Here is a 19,319-nt window from a genome sequence, read left to right on the forward strand (position 1 = left end):
ATGCATGTGTGCGCGTGTGTGCGTGTGCACGAGTGTACATGTGCAGAGAAGAAAGTACCTCCTTGCGTCCACTCTCAGTACGGGCCAGCTCCTTCCGTAGCCCTTCTACCCGTCGAGCAGCAGCTTCCGTCTCCTCCAGTCGTTCCCGCAGCAGGCGCGAGTGCCGCATCAACTGGGCCTGCAGCTCCCCACATTTGGCTTCGGCGCTCTGCAGTTCCTCTGCTGTCTCTCGATGGCGCTCCTGCTCCTCTTGTAGCTCCCAAGCCTGAGCCTGTAGCTGCTTCTGCAGCTCAGTCACACCCTATCACGAGAAGTCACTATCAGCACTGGACCAGAATACCTGACCGTACAGCAAGCTCCATCTGGGTTGCCAAATGGTAAAACACACAGGAACCAGACAGTGACAAGAGCATTGACAGCTGTACAGCAGGCTCCATCTGGGTTGCCGTGGTGAAACACGCAGGAACCAGACAGTGACAAGAGCATTGACAGCTGTACAGCAGGCTCCATCTGGGTTGCCAAATGGTGAAACACGCAGGAACCAGACAGTGACAAGAGCATTGACAGCTGTACAGCAGGCTCCATCTGGGTTGCCAAATGGTAAAACACACAGGAACCAGACAGTGACAAGAGCACTGACAGCTGTACAGCAGGCTCCATCTGGGTTGCCAAGTGGTGAAACACGCAGGAACCAGACAGTGACAAGAGCACTGACAGCTGTACAGCAGGCTCCATCTGGGTTGCCAAGTGGTGAAACACGCAGGAACCAGACAGTGACAGAGCATTGACAGCTGTACAGCAGGCTCCATCTGGGTTGCCAAATGGTGAAACACGCAGGAACCAGACAGTGACAAGAGCACTGACAGCTGTACAGCAGGCTCCATCTGGGTTGCCAAGTGGTGAAACACGCAGGAACCAGACAGTGACAGAGCATTGACAGCTGTCCAGCAGGCTCCATCTGGGTTGCCAAGTGGTGAAACACGCAGGAATCAGGCTGCACAGATAGAAAATTGCACTCCAGAATGTTGAAGTTTGCCTTGCGACAAAACCACCTGGATTTGAGCAGTCCTGTGTGATATGCACAACACTGAACCAAATTTGCACGGGCCCCTCTATAAGTGGGGCAAAATACCATGACCGAACTAGGAGCGCAGGGCAACATATAGTATTATAGTGCCAAAATAGAGTCTGTAATGGAGACTTGGCTGAATTCCTGGCTGTGACAAATGAAGCAAAAATTATCTAATTTAGACATACATTTATATTTTAAATATTATAGTTCCTATTTTGTATTTTTCTCTCTTGTGTTTCTCTCAAAATGAGATGTGAATCTGCCATACGATAAATAAATGCACACACCATCACTCATTCCTTGTTCATCTCTTAGCTGGATTACTGAAGTACACTTTACAGGGGCTACCCTTGAAGAGTGTTTGGAAGCTACAACTAGTACAGAATGCAGTGGTGTGACAGTTCTGGAGGCTGTTAAGGTGGTGCATATAACACCACAGTTGCACGAACTACACTGCTTACCAATTTGCTTCTGGAGCCAATTCCCATGATTTTAATTATTTCTTTAATTCTTTCTTAATTTTAATTGTTTTAAAACTTTACCGTTTTGTAAGCTGCCCAGAACTGCTTTACCAATGGGATAGGTGGCATATTAATGTAATCTATCTATATTAAAGAGAAAGACCACTCACGCATCATCACAAAATTTCCAAAACCGTAAAACCTACAAACTTGAAATTTGGTACGCAGGTTCCTCTTGGCTTCTAGGGGCTCACTAAGAAAGGATTTTTGGAAATAACCATCAGAGCATTAGCATTTCCTCTATTATTATTATTAACACGCTCTGATGCTAAGGAGTTCTACTCCGCCTCCCCACCTGATAAGAAATATCTTCCAAATGCAAAACACAAGCAGAGGAGAGGAGTTTCAGTTTCAGAGCACCAAGCAGCTTTAGTACACAACAGTTGAGCTAAGCCATGCCCAGGCTCCTTGCTGTCTCTTTCTTGCTCACACAGGAAATACTGTTTCACTTTCCAAACAGCCCTTAACTCTCTCACACACTGACAGGACGCTAGCCAGATGAACACCGATGGATGCTGGTAGGCAGAGGCAGAATTTTCCCTCCCATATTTTCTTCCCCAAAACTAAGCTTGGCCACATAGTTTTGTAGCGAAGCACGGGTATCGAGCTAGTAAAGAAATAAAAATAAAAGTACCTCCCAGGACATGTGACTTTGCCTTGTAAGAACAAGAAACTATGGAATGCAACCCTCTGTGTTTACACTGTGTGACCGAATAACTTTTAAGATAAACAGAACCTGAAGGATTCCTTGGGGGAACCAGAGATTGGGGTTCACCCCACCATTTCTGAGTACTTCGCCCATCATGTTCCAACTCAAAACAGGATAGAAACAGGAATGTGACCTAGTCGGTTTCAAAAGCCTGTCTAGACAGTTTCACGGTACTGATTAGCAAACTCAAGTGGCCAGTCCTGCTTATCAGAAAGTCCATTTTTCTTTAGGCTGCTCTGAATAAATGAAACGAATAGTTTATGTCTGGTTTTCTCCAACTTGGCAACTTTTAGATTGCTGGACTTCAGCTCCCAGAATTCTCCAGCCAGCAGGATTGGTTGGGGGGATGATGAATGTTGAAGACCAGCGTCTTCAAAGTTACCAACATTGGTAAGCCCTGGTTTATGAGTGAAAGAATAATTGAAATTATGAAATGCGTTAGTCTATATTGCCCCTTTATGCTCATCAGGCATTATTATTTTGATTCGTGACTAAATCTCCTGATTTGTGTGATCACAGGATCTTATTATCAGATCAATCTGATTTCATTTCCTTGACTGCCCTCTGGGAAACCCTTTGAGGCAGGGGTCTCCAACCTGGGCCCCTTGAAGACTGGTGGACTTCAACTCCCAGAATCCCCCCAGCCAGCCAGGCTCATCATCTATTAAAAGCTCTGCTGGCTGGGGGAATTCTGGGAGTTGAAGTCCACAAGTCTTCAAGGGGCCCAGGTGTTCTAAGGCAGGGGTCTCCAACCTGGGCCCCTTGAAGACTGGTGGACTTCAACTCCCAGAGTTCCTCAGCCAGCAAGTCCACAAGTCTTAAAGGGGCCAAGGTTGGAGACCTCCGCTCTGTGGGACCAAGACTGCTTTGTGTACCTGAAGTGCATCCTTCTTCTCCTGTTCCAGAAACGTCAGCCGGTCCTCCAAGGCCTTCACTTGAGCCAGTGCGACGCGATTGTGATACTGTTTCTGCATCTTGTCATTCTCCAGCTGGTTTTCTGCCAGGCAGGAGAGAAAGAGAGAGGGAGGGAGAGACAAAAAGAGGGAGAGAGGGGGAGAGAGGGAAGGACAGAGGGAGGGAGAAAAGAGGGAGAGAGGGGGGGGAGAGACAGGGAGAGAAAGAGAGGGGGAAGAGAGAGAGGGAGAGCGAAATATGTACATATATAGAGAGACAGATAAAAGGGAGGGAGGGAGGGAGGGAGGGGGGAGAGAGGGGGGAAGAGAGAGGGAGGAAATATGTACATATATATGTACAGCAAGAGTGAGGGAGGGAGAGAAAGGGAGAGAAAGAGAGGCAGAAATATGTACATATAGAGAGGGAGAGGGAGAGAGGGGGAGGAGAGAGAGGGAGGGAGAAAAAAATAGGTAGGTAGGTAGGTGATAGATAGATAGATAGATAGATAGATAGATAGATAGATAGATAGATAGATAGATAGATAGATAGATAGAGATAGATAGATAGATAGATAGATAGAGAGAGAGAGAGAGAGAGAGAGAGGAAGGAGGGAGGGAGGGAGGGAGGGAGGGAGAGGGAGAAAGAGAGAACCTTAACACCCTCCTTTCAATGACCAACCTATACAGAGCATGCAGGGCACAGGTAACCCTTGACTGGGAACGATGGAGGGCGAAAAAGAATAAGGAGGGGGCTGGATGGAGTCGCTGAAGCAGTCGGCCTGAGCTTCAGTGGACTCCGGGAGATGGTAGAGGACAGGAAGGCCTGGAGGAACGTTGTCCATGGGGGGGTTGCGATGGGTTGGACACAACTTTGCAACTAACAACAACAAAGAGCATGAGGTCGCTTGGTGGTCTCCCATCCAACCACTAACTGAATCAAGCCCCCTTTTTAATGTCATTTTAATTCATTTTTAATTCTCAGCATAGGGAAGATTGATCGAAGGTTGATCATTGTTCCGAACAGTAAAATGATCTAGAAAGAGGCTCTCTTCCCACCCCCCTACAAAAAAAACACCAATATTTTACAAATACCTGTCAATTGTCTCTTCAAAGTAGCCACCTCGTTTTGGAGACTTCGGATCTCCGCATCCTTGGCCGGGGTCTTGGAAGGGGATCTCGCCAGAGAATCTGTGCAGGGTGAGTGCAAATGAGACGCAGCAGTCCAGGGAGGACGGCCTTACTCACTCAATCCATTTCGGGGGTTGGCAGCGTGCCCTGAACCTTAAGCAAACACAACGGGGTGCGGTGGCCCCACCCGCCTAAGCGAGGCAAAATAAAATCAAGCTGAACGTGTTGTGCAAATGAGGTTCCTGTGACTTGGGCTCACACCTGATTTCAGTGGGTTGTGTAAATCCATTTAATGAAGAACCAGCGGAAATTCTCTTGAGTAGGTGGGGAGATTAACCTGACTCTGCACTCTCTCTGTGCTTAGCTTTCTTATTCCCAGGTCACCTGATCCCAAATTACCTTGCCTCCAATGTAAATAGCCAATAAAGGCTAGGAAACCTTGATTTTTTTTTGGGGGGGGGGGGAGCTGGACTAGAAAACCTTTAAGGTCCCTTCTCCACCACCGCTTCTAGGAATCCTCGTGTTGTGGCAGACTCAGATAGTAAGGAGGTTGGGGAGGAGCATGGGCCAGTCCTGGAGTCTGGGGAAGGCTCTGCGTCGGAGGCAGAGATGGGGCCAGGGCCGTCTGGCAATTATCAGCTGCCTTCGGAGTTGGAAGAAGAACAGCTGGAGCCTGTTCCCAGTGTGTGCATGTGCAGAGCTGCTAGAAGAAGGGAACAGCTAAGGAACCAGGATCGACTGGGTGCTGGTGAATGGCTCCTCCCATAGAGGAGCGAAAGGGGAGTGGTGTTTGCAGGAGACAATTAGTTCCATTCATGAGGGTGAAGATCTGTTCCTGACTTAAGTAATTGCTGCTACAGCGTGACGTTTGGAAGCTATCGGCCTGGCAACTCTCCAAGCCTGATAAGGTCTGTGGGTGTAATTCACCCTTGAAAGACTGTTTGCCGGGACTTTGCCGGATGTAAATAATAGGAATTCACATTATAGCTTAATAAAAAGGGGTTCTGTCGGGACGAGGACGTCTGCTTTGTCATTTTGGGAAGCCTAGGTCAGAACACCTTCCTCCTCCCGTAGAGCCACCTTACCTTGCAGTTTCCGACTCAGTTCCATTTTCTCCCGTTCCAGCTGACGGATCCTTTTCTCAAGCCGGCTGAGGCTGGAGCTGGTTGGGGGCGACACCGGGGGTCTCTCAGGGAAGGGTCTGTGGAGACGGGGGGACACGGAGCTCAGAACCAATTCCGGATCAACGGGACTCGGTCTGCACCAAAGGGCGGGAAAAACGGATTCCCCTTTTTGAAAAGCAGGGTGGGGCACACGCCGTGGTGGGTTTCCAAATTTTATTCCCACTGGTTCTGAGAGCTCAGAGTCCGCCCTCTGTATCAATGTTGGTGAGATGTGCTGTTTTTTTATCTCAGGTGAGCCACACGAATCAGCTGAGGTAAAACACAAGGTAATATAGGACAGGTAACGGCGGGGGTGGGGGGTTGGGTTGGGGCCAACCAGCGGTGGTATTTGCCGGTTCTCCGAACTACTCAAAATTTCCAATATCGGAACGCCCCCATGATGGCGAACCTATGGCACGCGTGCCACAAGCCATTTGTGCCGGCACGTGAGCTGCGGGCAAACTTACCTCACTGCGCAGGTGCACAGCTGATTTTTCTGCTGGTTTCAGGTCTTTTTCGAGCTCCCAGAGGCTCGGAAAAAAGCCTCTGCAGGATTTGCAGGCCAAATAATAGGCCCGTTTCATCACTTCCTGTAATGATGGAAGTGATGAAACGGACATATTATTCGTCCTGAAAAGCCTTGCAGAGGCTTTTTCCAAGCCTCTGGGAGGCCGAAAAAGACCTCAAACCAGCCGAAAAATAAGTGTGAGGCGCAGTGCAGGTAAGGGGTTGGGGGGGTTGGGATTGCACATGCATGCTTAGGGGGCGTGGGGGGGGCCATGCATTGCATTCTGGGTGCTGCCTAACACATATGCAATTTTTGGCACAGGAGCCCCAAAAACTGGGTATACCAGAATCGTTGCAAACTGGCTGAATACCACCTCTGGGCACATGGGTGGGAAATCTGTGGACTCGGGAAGGGTGCCGTACACCAGGGGTCCCCAACCACCGGTCCCCGGACCGGTACCGGTCCGTGGATCATTTTTTACCGGGCCGCAAAGCTTGGGCGCCGCCATCTTGTTTCGACGGCGCTTCCGGGTTTTCGTTTGCTTCCGGGTTTTCAGTTGGAAAGCGGCATTTGGGTGCTCGCGCCTTAGTTTCGTCAAAGGGGGGGGCTTCGAACAAAGAGCCGTCCCGATGGCGGTGGAGTCTCGCGTTACTCAGGTACCGGTCCGTGGAAGAATCAATAATCGTGAAACCGGTCCCTGGTTCAAAAAAGGTTGGGGGCCACTGCCGTACACCCTTTCCGGGGTCACGTCCACTTGTGGTTCTGCTCACGGCAGCCAAAATTACTCCTTATCGGCATAAGTTGCCGTCGCAGTTAAGGTTTTCTACAAAATGATGCAGCTCTGATGTTTCCTGTGAATTCATGTAGGAAAACTTACTTGCTGGGAAACAGGCTTGGCCGGTTCGATGTCTGCAATTTGCAAACTTCAGCGAAATAAAAATAGTGGGGGGGGGGGGAACCACCACACTGTTGCGCTGTAATATAGGTAGTCCTCGACTTACAACCACAATCGACCCCCAAATTCTGTGGCTAAGCTAGTTTTGGCCCAACGTACGACCTTTCTGGCCACGGTTGTTAAGTGAACCATTCTGACCCACGTGGTCATTAAGTGAATCTGGCTTCCCCATTGGCTTTGCTGGTCAGATGGTCACAAAAGGGGATCGTGTGACCCCTGGGAGACACAGCGATCATTGTAAATAGGAGTCAGTTGCCAAAGCTGACTCACGTTTTGATCCCGGGACCACAGTGGCGCTGCAATGGTCGTTAAGTGTGAAAAATGGTCATAAGTCACTTTTTCGGGGATGCTGTAACTTGGAATGTTGCAAGTCGAGGATTACCTGCATTCACAACTAGCTCGATACCCCTGCTTCGCTATGAAACTATGTGATCGGGGCTTAGTTTTTGGGGAGGAAAATAAGGGGGGAAAAATCATTGTACTCCTCTGGCTAGCGTCCTGTCAGTGTGTGAGAGTTGAGGGCTGCTTGGAACTGAAAGAGTATTTGCTGTGAGAGCAAGGAGACAGTAAGGAGCCTGGGCATGGCTTAGCTCAACTGTTCTGTACTAAAGCTGCTTGCTGCTGTGAAAGTAAAACTGAAACTCCTCTCCTCTGCTTGTGTTTTGCATTTGGAACAGATTTCTTTTCAGGTGGGGAGGGGGAGTAGAACTCCTTAGCATCAGAGCGTGTTAATAATAATAATAATATAGGCAATACTGATGCTCTGATGGTCATTTTGAAAAATCCTTTCTTAGTGGGCATCTAGAAGCCAAGAGGAACCTATGTGCCAAATTTCAAGTTTGTAGGCTTTACGATTCTGGAGATTTTGTGATGATGCCTGAGTGGTATTTTTATTTTTATATAGATAGATTCAGAGTCCTTCCATGAACTGGGGAAAGAGTTCACCAGCCACTAATAATACTTTGAACCTCTTTTTAATACACGCACAGAAGCATTTAATACATGCACGCTTGGCTGTTTGAATACAACAGCCTCCGGCTGCCAAAATCAAAATTACGGAAAGCCTCAGAAATTCCCATCAGACTGAAAGACCAAACCAAACCCTGTCCTCTATTGTTGGACAAATCCCAGATGCCTGGCAGCAGAAAGCAAGAGGCTGCAGCTCCCCTATTGGCCGGCTGACAGTAGTTTCGAGATAGACTGCTGCTGAAGATGGAGGCTCCAGGCTACCTGGAGCACCAGCCGAGTGGGAATGAATATGCAAATCAAAGCAATGCAGGGGTGGGATTCTACCTGGTCGGACTGGTTCTATAGAACCAGTTGTTATGATTCTGCCCAGTTCGGAGAACCAGCAAATTGCGCCACTGGCTGAGCCTTCTTCTCCCCTCCCTGCCCACTCACTCCTTACCTGGCATGCGCGCCATCAAACTTGCCTGCTAAGTTGCTATTTTTTCCTTTTTTCCACCCCAACCATCAGCTGTTCTGCTGTGCCGGGAGATTTAGATTAGCTAGAAAGCAGGAAACCATTGGATTTCTTGCTTTCTAGCTCATCGAAAAGCACAGCCGAACCTCCCTTAGGATTGAAGCAGTGCAGACTCAAGTAGCCGATGGCACAAACACAGATCTCTAAGTGAATCTGTGATTCTGTGAGCAACTCAATCTGCCTGCCTGCTTTGCCTGATTTGGGGCGAAAGTTGCTCTTTTTTTAATTAAAAAAAAAAACCAATATTGACATAAATATTTATAATATTTACATACAAGCCATGCCCAGCCAGTCACATGACCACCAAGCCACACCCACAAATTAGGCCACACCCATAGAACCGGTTGTTAAGAAATTTGAATCCCCACCGCTGAAGCAACGCTCCCATACTCACATCCCGGAGGTGTAGGTGAATCCAACGAAGGGGAGGTGGTGGGCCGAGAACGTGGTGTGGGAGATGGGTGGAAGCGTCTCCTAAAAAATCAGAAATGGGGGAGGAAGATTATTTCCAAATAGACACGCCCTCCTGTGTATGCAAGCGAGGACCGAAGGGGTCATAAGAGGCTGGGGGGTCCTTGAAAGGTCTGTCTTCAAAACGAAGCGGAGGAGGCCTTTCCCTGTTGCACACCCACACATATGCACACATGCACACATGGTTGACCACAAGATCATGGGGGACATGCTAAGATTTCCCAACCGTGAGCACTTTTAAGGTGTGTGGACTTCAAGTCCCAGAATTCCCCAGCCAGCCTAGCTGAAGTCGAAGTCCAAGCGCCTTAAGACTGGCTTAAAGTAACTTTATTGTTACACCGACCAGCATTCATTAAAATGTACTTTTGTTGAATACAACTCTCAAAGGGTCGCCATCTCCAATACACACTACAAAGACACGACTAAATAAATAAATTAAATTAAATAAATTAAATAAAGAAAAAGGAAGGAAGGAAGGAAGGAAGGAAGGAAGGAAGGAAGGAAGGAAGGAAAGAGAGAGAGAGAGAGAGAGAGAGAAGCAGAGGTGGTATTCAGCCAGTTCTGACCAGTTCTGGAGAACCAGTAGCGGAAATGTTGAGTAGTTCAGAGAACCAGCCAATACCGCCTCTGACTGGCCCCACCAACCCCATCTCTTCTCCGCCTCCCATTGAGTCCCAGCTGATCGGCTGGATCTCCTTTGGTTGCCCTGCACAGGAGAACGGAGCTGGAAAGCAGGTTAGTGGGGTGGGGAGGGAAGGGAAGGGGGATTTTGCAGTATCCTTCCCCCTGCCACGCCCACCAACCAATGCCACGCCCACCAAGCCACGCTCACTAAGCCACGCCCACAGAACTGGTAGTAAAAAAAATTTGAATCGTACCACTTGGAGAGGAGAGAGAAAGAGAGAGAAGAGAAGAAAGAAAGAAAGAGAAAGAAAGAGAAAGAAAGAAAGAAAGAAAGAAGGAAGGAAGGAAAGGAAGGAAGGAAGGAAGGAAGGAAGGAAGGAAGGAAGAAAGAAAGGAAGGAAGGAAGGAAGGAAGGAAGGAAGGAAGGAAGGAAGGGAAGGAAGGAAGGAAGAAAGAAGAAAGAAAGAAAGAAAGAAAGAAAAAGAAAGAAAGAAAGAAAGAAAGAAAGAAAGAAAGAAAGAAAGAAAATTCAAACCCTGCTCCAAGATTTTTTTTTTTCAAAATATTCAGTTGCTGCTGCTTTTTGCCCTTGCAAAATGGCTTAAAAGTCACCGGTGCCTGTAGCCATTCAGAATGAAGCCTAAATAACGGCACCTGCGGAGTAGCGTCATCATCCTGTAACGGCTGCATGTATGTGTTTGTGTAACCGACGCTGGTGCGGGGGCATTCACGTCCTAGTATTTGCACAGTGTCTGTGCCACGACTTCCATTTTATCCCGTGCCTCCTTGCAGGGGCCACTACGCTAGTCCTCGAGTTACAAAGTTATAACGGACCTCCCCTGGGATTCTTAAACCTGGATTTGAACTTCCAAGGCCCACCACCCAAATAATGTGATTGGGTCTGGGGCCTTGTCACTGCTGTTTGCGGCGTCCCGCAATCACGTCATCCACAATTGACAACGTATTCTTTTTTTGTCGGAAACTGGGGTGTTCCCTTCCAGCTATTAGCATCTGTCATCGGGGAAGCCAAATTCACTTAACCGCCACGTTCCTCGCTTAATGACGGCAGCAATTTGCTTCACCGCCACGGCAAGAAAGGTTGCGACACGGGGCAGAATTCACTTCACCACCATCTCGCTAAGCAACACAAATGGTGGGCTCAATTGTGGTCGTAAGTCAAGGACTTATCCTGCATGGCGACCCACTTAGCGATCAACATAATTTACCACCCTGATTCTGGGCTCCATTAGGGTCCTAAAATGGAGGACTACTGGTTATTGAGGGGTGCGTGTGAATGTTTTTATAACAGACCCCCCCCCCGCTTTTCCATTCACTCCCAAAGGGGTGGTGTGGATGATGTCATTAGTCATAAATCAAGGACTATCTGGATTAAAGGTCAAAGGTCAAAAGTTCCCCTCACACATCCATGCTAGTCATTTCCGGCTGTAGGGGGGCGGTGCTCATCTCCGTTACAAAGCCGAAGAGCCAGCGCTGTCCGAAGACGTCTCCGTGGTCATGTGGCCGGCGTGACTAAACATCGAAGGCGCATGGAGGAGCGCTGTCCCCTTCCCACCAAAGGGGTCCCTATTTTCCTACTTGCATTTTTTATTACGTGCTTTCGAACTGCTAGGTTGGCAGAAGCTGGGACAACTTAACGGGAGCTCACTCCGTGACGCGGTGCTAGGGATTCGAACCGCCGAACTGCCGACCTTTCTGATCAACAAACTCAGTGTCTTAGCCACTGAGTCACCGCGTCCCTTTGGATTAAGCGTAAGCAACTGGGTTAGATTGGATTTCGGGTTTAGGCTTAACCACCATTGGCGCCTGCAGCCGAGGCCGTGGCATCGAGCAGGGGTTGCCATCCCACCGTGGCATCTCGTTTCTGTTCTGCAGCCTCCCAAGTTTCCATCAGACCCTCCCTCTGCATACCCCGCACCACCCTTGGCGTCCGCGCTCCTTCGCGAACACCGTCATGGATGGTTACCGCTTCTTTTAAGGTGTCATCATCGACATCGAAGTTGGAGGTGTCGGCCGGACTGGCCACCTCAGGGACCAAGGGAGGAGGGCTCTTGCGGAGGCCCTCCCAGTCGATGCCCTCAAAGAAAGGGTGACGCGTGAAGTCCTCAATGCCCTTCTGGCCCAGGCGGACTTCTTGGCGGCACAAGAGCTCGCGGATCAGGTCCTTGGCGCTCTCCGAGACGTCGGTGATATCCGGGGGGAACTGCAGGTGGTCCTGGAAGAGGAAACAGAAGCGGGTGTTGTGGTTCACTGGTAGCCTGTGCAGACAGTAGCGGAATCGGACAGTGGGGAAGAATGGGGACCAGTCGTGGAGTCTGGGGAGGACTCGAACGAGGGTCCTGCATCCAAGGCAGAGATGGGGCCAGGACCATCTGGGAGTTATGTGCTGACTCCGGAGCCTTCGGAGTCTGGCAGCAGTGAGGCAGAGGATGCAGGGGAGCCTGTTTCCAGTGCGCGTATGCGCAGAGCTGCCAGAAGGCAAGAGCAGCTAACACAAAGGGGTGACTCAAAAGTAAGGCTTGGAGTTGATTGCCCCTCCGATAAGATATAAAGGAAGTGCAAAGATAGGAAAACCTTTGCAGGAAGCAAAGTCGTTTGCTCTGTTCGGATTAAACCTTGAAGCTCTGTGTGGACTTTGTACTTCGGTTGGCTTTTTTTACAGTTCATTTGGCACTTTAGTTGTTGGCAGCCATTCAAAGGAGAGAAAGGTGGGTGCTTATCTTGATGAACTGTCTGGGTCTCATTACAGGCTGAGAATGCACATAATTCCCAGCACTGAAATAAAACAAGAGTTGTTTTAATTAAGCGTGTACTTAATTTACGGTCTCAGGAAGCCTTGGTCAGAACAGGGGATGTAAGGGGGCTCAGCATCTCAGGGGGTCTACCTGCTACCCTTGGGCAGCTGGTATCAATAGGGGGCGCTGTGCTCCGCCGGGGACTCCAGAAACCAAAATTCCTAGAGTAACCAAGATCATGAAAACGACAGATCAGGGTTTAAGCAAGGACAAGAGGTTGCACACCTGCTAGAATTCACCGTACGTTATTAGAAGTGAAGCGGCAAGTTCACCCTCCAAGAACGGACTACAGCTAGTCCTCGACTTACAACTATTTGTTTAGTGACCATTCAAAGTTGCAACAAGCAGTGAAAAAAGTGATTTAGGAGTCTTTTCACACAGCCGTTGCAGCAGCTCCATGCAAGATCCTAATTTAGATGCTTGGCAACCAATTCATATTTATGATGGTCGCGCTTGTCCTTGAGTCATGGGAATCCCCTTTTGTGACCTTCGGACAAGCAAAGTCCATGCCGGGGGAGATGGATTCATTTAACGACCAGTGACTTAACGAGCAGTGATTCTCGCTGAACAGTGGTGGCAAGAAACGGGGCATAAAACGGGGTGGCTGTATGTTGAGGACTCCCTTTCAGACGTTTGTGCCACTACTGGATGGAGAAGAAAAGCCCTGCAGTGGGATCGTTTGAGGTGACTGCAAAAGCGAGCCAAGCTGCGTCGGGAGGGGAAATGGAAGCGGGTCACACCCAGGGCTGGCAGCCAATTTGATTCAGGGAGGGAGTGGCCCGAATCTTTTGCCCAAGGCAATGTGGTCCATCAGCTACTGAACAGGTGCAAAAATCCAGCTGTTGAGCCTGAGAAATGGAAGATGGGCTTAGGGGCCCTCCCGGTTGCCTGGCAACCAGGAGGACCCCTAAGCCCATCTTCCATTTCTCGAGCTCAACATCTGGACTGTCCCTATCTCCTAGATCTGAAGATTTCACAAAAAAAGTGGAAAGAAGGACCACTGCTTAGCTCTGCGTCTCTTCCTGGTCGTTAAGTCTTCTCTTCCCTCCTGATCTACCTTCCTTTTGTGCCGTGAATCCTAGATTGTCTGCATGAGGGAATCAGACCTGGAAGGGACCTTGGAGATCTTCTAGTCCAGCCCCCTGCTGAAGCAGGAGAAGCTATACCATTTCAGACAAAGTGGCTCTCCAGTCTCTTCTTAAAAACCTCCAGCGATGGAGCCCCCGCGACTTCTGGTGGCAAGCAGTTCCACTGGTTAATTGTCCTCAATGTCCGGAAGTTTCTCCTCAGTTCCAGGTTGCTTCTGTCCTTGGATGCAGGATTCCAGGTGTGGCTTTACTAGGGCTTTGTAAAAGCTGCCGCTGGGCAGAGCAGGGAAGAGGTAGAACAAGGGAGAAGGGGTTCAGAGGAAGACCCAGACCCACCCCCTCTTCATCCTAGGGCATGCAGGGAGGAACGGAGAAGAGAGCAACAGGGGTTGCATGGCTTACGGGGGAGGAAAGGGCCCTGATTCCCTTCATTAGCCACACCTGGGAAAATAGTTTAAAAGAGATGCAAGCTGAGTGTGGTGTCTGCTAGGAACAAACTGTGTCTTCCCAACCATGTTGAATTATGGCTGTTCCTTCACATCTGGAATTCCTTCTCCTGCCCTGCCAGATTAATTACCTCATCTTGCCTTGATTGGACTTATAGTTCCAGTTTTTGTTGACCATGTTTTGGCCTTGATTCCCTGCAGCCAAAGGCTGTTCCTGGGAGAGTTTTCCTCCAGCCCAGAAGGGAACCAGGATATTGGGGGCAAAGTTGGAGCTAATAAAGGGACCCTACTGATCATCTGATTGTGTTGCCTTTGTGCCGAGCCCCTTTTGGGTCCTCACACTACACTTGTCTTGAAGAGCGGAGAGGTTGGTCCTTACATTCTCTCTCGGATACACTTCCGCGGCCTCTCCCACCTACGGTGCCCAACGGGCTCACCTCGTGGTTCATGATCTTGCCGTATGTTTCCACCAGGGACTCGGCGTAGAAAGGGGTTTCCCCGAAAAGCAGCTCATACATGCAGACCCCCAGAGACCACCAATCACACTCGGGGCCGTATTTGCCTTTTCGGTCCTCCATGGCTTGAAGAATCTCAGGGGAGATGTAATCGGGGGTGCCCACGGCCACCGAGGACTCCACCTGCAGGATGGGGGGCGGGGAGATGGGATGGGCAGGGGGGAGGAAAAGCAGAGCGCGAGTTCAGATCCTATCGCCTTTCCAATTGAGCCTTTGGATTAAGATCTAAAGAGCCTTTTTAGATCGGTGTTTTGTTTTGTTTTTAAACTCGGCAACCTTGGGAAGGGTGGGCTTCAACTCCCAGAATTCCCCAGCCAGCGTGGAATTATGGGAGTTGAGTTCCACATATCTTAAAGGGGCCAAAGTTGATAAATGTGGCTGCACACCAATACAACTAGGCACAAGAAGGGTCTTTTCCCGAACACCAGAGGTGGGTATTCAACAGGTTCTGACCGGTTCTAGAGAACCGGTAGCGGAAATTTTGAGTAGTTTGGAGAACCGGCAAATGCCACCTCTGATTGGAGATTTGGCAGTATCCTTCAACTGCCACGCCCACCAAGCCACACCCACAGAACCAGCAGTAAAAAAAGTTGAATTCCACCACTACCAAACACCATCACTCTGGTAAACAACTAATTTGTTGAACATGGTGATTCTTGACTCTTGACGAATGTCTCTTTTCTTTTATGTACACTGAGAGTATTTGCACCAAAGACTAATTTCTTGTGTGTCCAATCACACTTGGCCAATAAAAGAATTCTATTCTATTCTATTCTATTCTATTCTATTCTATTCTATTCTATTCTATTCTATTCTATTCTATTCTATATTCTATTCTTCATTCCAATATTCTATTCTATTCTATTCTATTCTATTCTATTCTATTCTATTCTATTCTATTCTATTCTTATTGTACCCTATGACTATTATTAAGTGTTGCACCTGATGATTCTTGACTCTTGACGGATGTATCTTTTCTTTTATGTACACTGAGAGCATTTGCACCAAAGACGAATTTCTTGTGTGTCCAACCACATTTGGCTAATAAAGAATTCAATTCAATTCTATTCTATTCTTTATCTATTTTCTTTTCTTTTCTGTTCTATTCCTTATTCTATTCTATTTCTATTCTCTATTCAATTCTATTCTATTCCATTCCATTCCATTCTTTAAACTGTTTCCTAGTATGATTTGATTGCTTATTGTACCCTATGACTATCATTAAGTGATGATTATTCTTGACTCTTGACGGATGTATCTTTTCTTTTATGTACACTGAGAGCATTTGCACCAAAGACAAATTCCTGGTGTGTCTAATCACACTTGGCCAATAAAGAATTCATTCATGCATTCATGCATACAAATGCTTATTTATTTGTAGCATTTCTGATGCCTTCTATGTAAGTCATGTGTTAACTTGATGACACTGTCATGTGGTATCATTTGACACACACTCCTTGTTGTGTCCCTCCCTGTAAACCCTTATCGTTACAGAGTGTTTTGGCTAGTTTTCAGAATCAGCTTAACTCTGAACTTTGGTTTAACTCTAACCTTGGCTTCGTCTCTAAACCTGGCTTGGCTCTAAACCGGGTTTAGCTCCAAATCTAGCTTAGCTCTAAACTTGGCTTAATTCTGAACTTGGCTTAGCTCTAAACCTGGCTTAATTCTGAACCTGGCTTAGCTCTAAACCTGGCTTAATTCTAAACCTGGTTTAACTCTAAACATGGCTTAGCTCTGAACATGGCTTAGCTCTAAACTTGGGTACGCTCAGGTCTTAGTTTAACGAAACATGCCATGTGCAACTAAACAGACCATCTTCAGGAAATAAACAGGCTCCCACCAAAACTGATGCCCACAATACACCAGCAAAGCCCCCTCCCTCTTCACGCTGACTCTAATGCGCCGCCCAGGACCTTTTCCACACCCTGAGCATCCAGACCAGCCTTCCCCAATCAGGCCTGGACACCGATCCCCCATCTGAACTCAGGCCAAGCTCACCGTGCCATCCGAAGCCAGGCGGAGGCAGGACCCAAAGTCCGCCAGGCGGATGTGCCCGCTGGTGTCAATCAGAATATTGTCCGGCTTGATGTCTCTGTGGAGGGAAGGAGAGTCCGCCTTGGTGAGTGGTGGGACCCTCACAAAAGTAGAAAGGTTGGGGAACTCTGGGGCCCTTGGGGAAGGACCAGGTGGCCACCCCGTCAAACATGGGGAGGGCTGAGGTTTACAGCCGTGGTGGCGCGGTGCTTAGAATGCAGCATTGCAGGCTGACTCTGTCCACAGCCAGGAGTTCGAAGTGGTATATAAGTCTAAGGGCTATTGCTATTGCTATTGCTATTTATTTTCCTTCCTTCCTTCCTTCCTTCCTTCCTTCCTTCCTTCCTTCCTTCCTTCCTTCCTTCCTTTCCTTTCCTTTCCTTTCCTTTCCTTTCCTTTTTCTTCCCTCCCTTCCTTCCCAGTTGTCAGAATGCTGTATTGCAGACTAACTCTGCCAACTGTCAGTAGTTCAATCCTGACCAGCTCAAGGTTGACTCAGCCTTCCGTCCTTCCGAGGTGGGTAAAATGAGGACCCAGATTGTTGGGGGGGCAAGAAGCTGACTCTGTAAACTGCTCAGAGTGGGCTTAGAGAGGGCTGTAGAAACACTGCAAAGCGGGATATAAGTCTAAGTGCTGTTACTCTTACGGACCAAGCAGGGGAAAAGTGGGAAACCGCAAGCCATCTCAGTTTCTTTCCAACCTAAAATCAGGGGGGTCCCAGCTAGGGCGATTTGCAAATTGGGGGCGTCTGCAAACAGGATGGGGGGGAAAAACCTACAACACTGGTTACAACATCACTGTGTGATTTACCTGTGGACATACTGGAGCTGGTGGAGGGAATGGATGGCCAGGACCATCTCGGCTAGGTAGAAACAAGCCATGTCTTCCGGCAGCCGGTCCTCAAACTTGCTGAGCAGGGTGAGTAGGTCTCCTCCAGCATAATAATCCATCACCAGGTACTGTAAAAAAACCCCCCGCCAACTTCTAGCATCCTTCCCCAACCTGCGTTCTGCAGGTGAGGACTTCCACTCCCAGAACTCCCCAGGTGTTTGCTGAGAATTCTGGGAGCTGAAGTCCACACCTTCCCTGAGGTTGGGGAAAGGGAGGTGAAGACGGAAGCCTGGGTGGCCCATTCACTGAATTAATGGATCCCGTTTCCCCCCGAGTTACAGATAATGGCGGCTTCCGAGAACTGGGAATGGAAGTCTGCCCGTCAGCACAGCTGGACGACGAATTCTGGGAGCGGAAGTCTGCCCAGGTGTCCAGACTGAGAAAAAACTGGTGAGGAAAATGAGCCATTGCCAATCTCTGGTTTTAACCTGGTTACCTCAGGCTGCATTTAGAACCCCAAAGCTAGTGGCCTGCTCAGGTTTCTAGTCCACTGTGAGGAAAGAGGCTAAAAATCAATTTAGCTGAGTCAGAGGGCGCTCAATCGTTGCTAGATTTACCAAGGCTGTGTTCTGGCAAAGACACACCAAATTTTGGGGAGCAGGGCATCAAGAAAAGCCAGCATCTCCTCTTTTTTTTTTAGCTGAATGCTAGAATTGTGAAGTCATGTTCAATGGGTGACAGGTGAATTTTCTGAAATTTTGCAAAGAAACAACAATTTTTCCATCCCTTTTAGCAACACCTGAACCCAGCACCACAGATGCTCCTGATTGGAAGGGCTGGGCTTGAGAGAGGACTGTATCACTGAAGAGAAAACATTCTCCCTCATATTCCATCACAGGTGCACACACGCATATCCTCGTTCACACGTAACCTCATAGCTAAATCTCCATGCTTGCAAGATGCAAGCAACTAGCTGAATGCATCTGTTTCCCCCCCCCTCCCCTAATTTTTTATTTTATTCCAAAAAGATTAAAATGCAAAACCCAAAAGGGGAGAAAAAAAACTTTTGACAAAGGCAAAACAAAACTGGACAAGAACATTAAAACATGGGAATTAAAAGGGACAAAAACCAAAAACCCTTATTATCTCTCCTAGTTGAACCTTAACAAATCTATTGCAACAATCACAGCTCCCTTCCTCCTTCTGAAATTTTACAAGCTTCTACCTCTATTGCAGGGGGTTGTCAACCTTTTGGACCTCAGGGACCACCAAACTGATCATTTTAAATCCCGCGGACCAGAGACCCTGGGAAAACCCCCCAAAAGTCTGCAGGAAAATTCCCCACCCCAGTTTCCTACCGATCGATCGTTCTTTATTTGGGATCGCAGGATACCATCTCCAGCTCCGTTCTCAGGGGGAGAGAGGAGAGACTTTTGGCTTCATGCAAGGAAAGCAGCAGAAGCAGCAGGAATCTTTCTTTCTCTCCCTAAACTCTGCCAGAAATGAGTCTTTGTCGGCGCAGCCTCTTGGAGCCGGAGGCCTTGGAGGGTCCCAAAGACTCATTTCTGGCGGATTTTGGGGGAGAGAAAGAAAGACTTTGGCTGCTTTCCTTGCGTGCAGCCAAAGGCAGAAGAAGAAAGAAGCGGAAAGAAGCAGCCAGAAGCAGCCAGGCCAGGCGCGTGGGGTGAGTGGGGCAAGTTCCCCCATCCACCCTTTCCCCCCTCCCCTCACTACCTCGTGTTGTTTGCAATGCAAGCGACGCAAGCCTTGTGTTCCCGCAGGCCATGTGGGCGGCGTAGCCTTGTGTTCCTATGCAGCCTGGATTAATTGCTTGGGGGGTGACATTTCTCTGCGGTCCACCAAAATTTTCCCACAGACCACCAATGGTTCCACCCCCCCACAATTGGCGACCACTGGTCTGTTGGCACCCGATACTCCTGATTCACACAACACACAAAACCTGTGACTTGGAACTCCGACTGGATTTAGCATGTCATGTGAACGGAGGGAATCAGGTTTGCAAAGCAAGCAACGGACTCAGAGGCTGAAATGGGGCCAGGAACCA

The 19,319-nt window shown here is 48.6% G+C and overlaps 1 protein-coding gene across 1 annotated transcript in view; it reads right to left on the reverse strand.

The window, feature by feature from the left end:
- CDC42BPG (CDC42 binding protein kinase gamma) overlaps positions 1–19,319 on the reverse strand; it is a 99,578-nt gene that overhangs the window by 46,525 nt on the left and 33,734 nt on the right. The window contains exons 5-13 of the mRNA XM_087943697.1: positions 17,234–17,382; positions 16,388–16,481; positions 14,312–14,512; positions 11,512–11,760; positions 8,827–8,906; positions 5,409–5,524; positions 4,288–4,383; positions 3,178–3,299; positions 59–301 (exon numbers count right to left, since the gene is read on the reverse strand). Coding sequence (XP_087799823.1) covers positions 59–301; positions 3,178–3,299; positions 4,288–4,383; positions 5,409–5,524; positions 8,827–8,906; positions 11,512–11,760; positions 14,312–14,512; positions 16,388–16,481; positions 17,234–17,382 — 1,350 coding nt within the window. The remainder of the gene's footprint in view (positions 1–58; positions 302–3,177; positions 3,300–4,287; positions 4,384–5,408; positions 5,525–8,826; positions 8,907–11,511; positions 11,761–14,311; positions 14,513–16,387; positions 16,482–17,233; positions 17,383–19,319) is intronic.

Source organism: Notechis scutatus, chromosome 14 (genome assembly GCF_049901735.1).
Source record: "Notechis scutatus isolate UNSWTSFEM ecotype Mainland chromosome 14, rNotScu1.2, whole genome shotgun sequence".
Lineage (NCBI taxonomy): Eukaryota > Metazoa > Chordata > Lepidosauria > Squamata > Elapidae > Notechis > Notechis scutatus.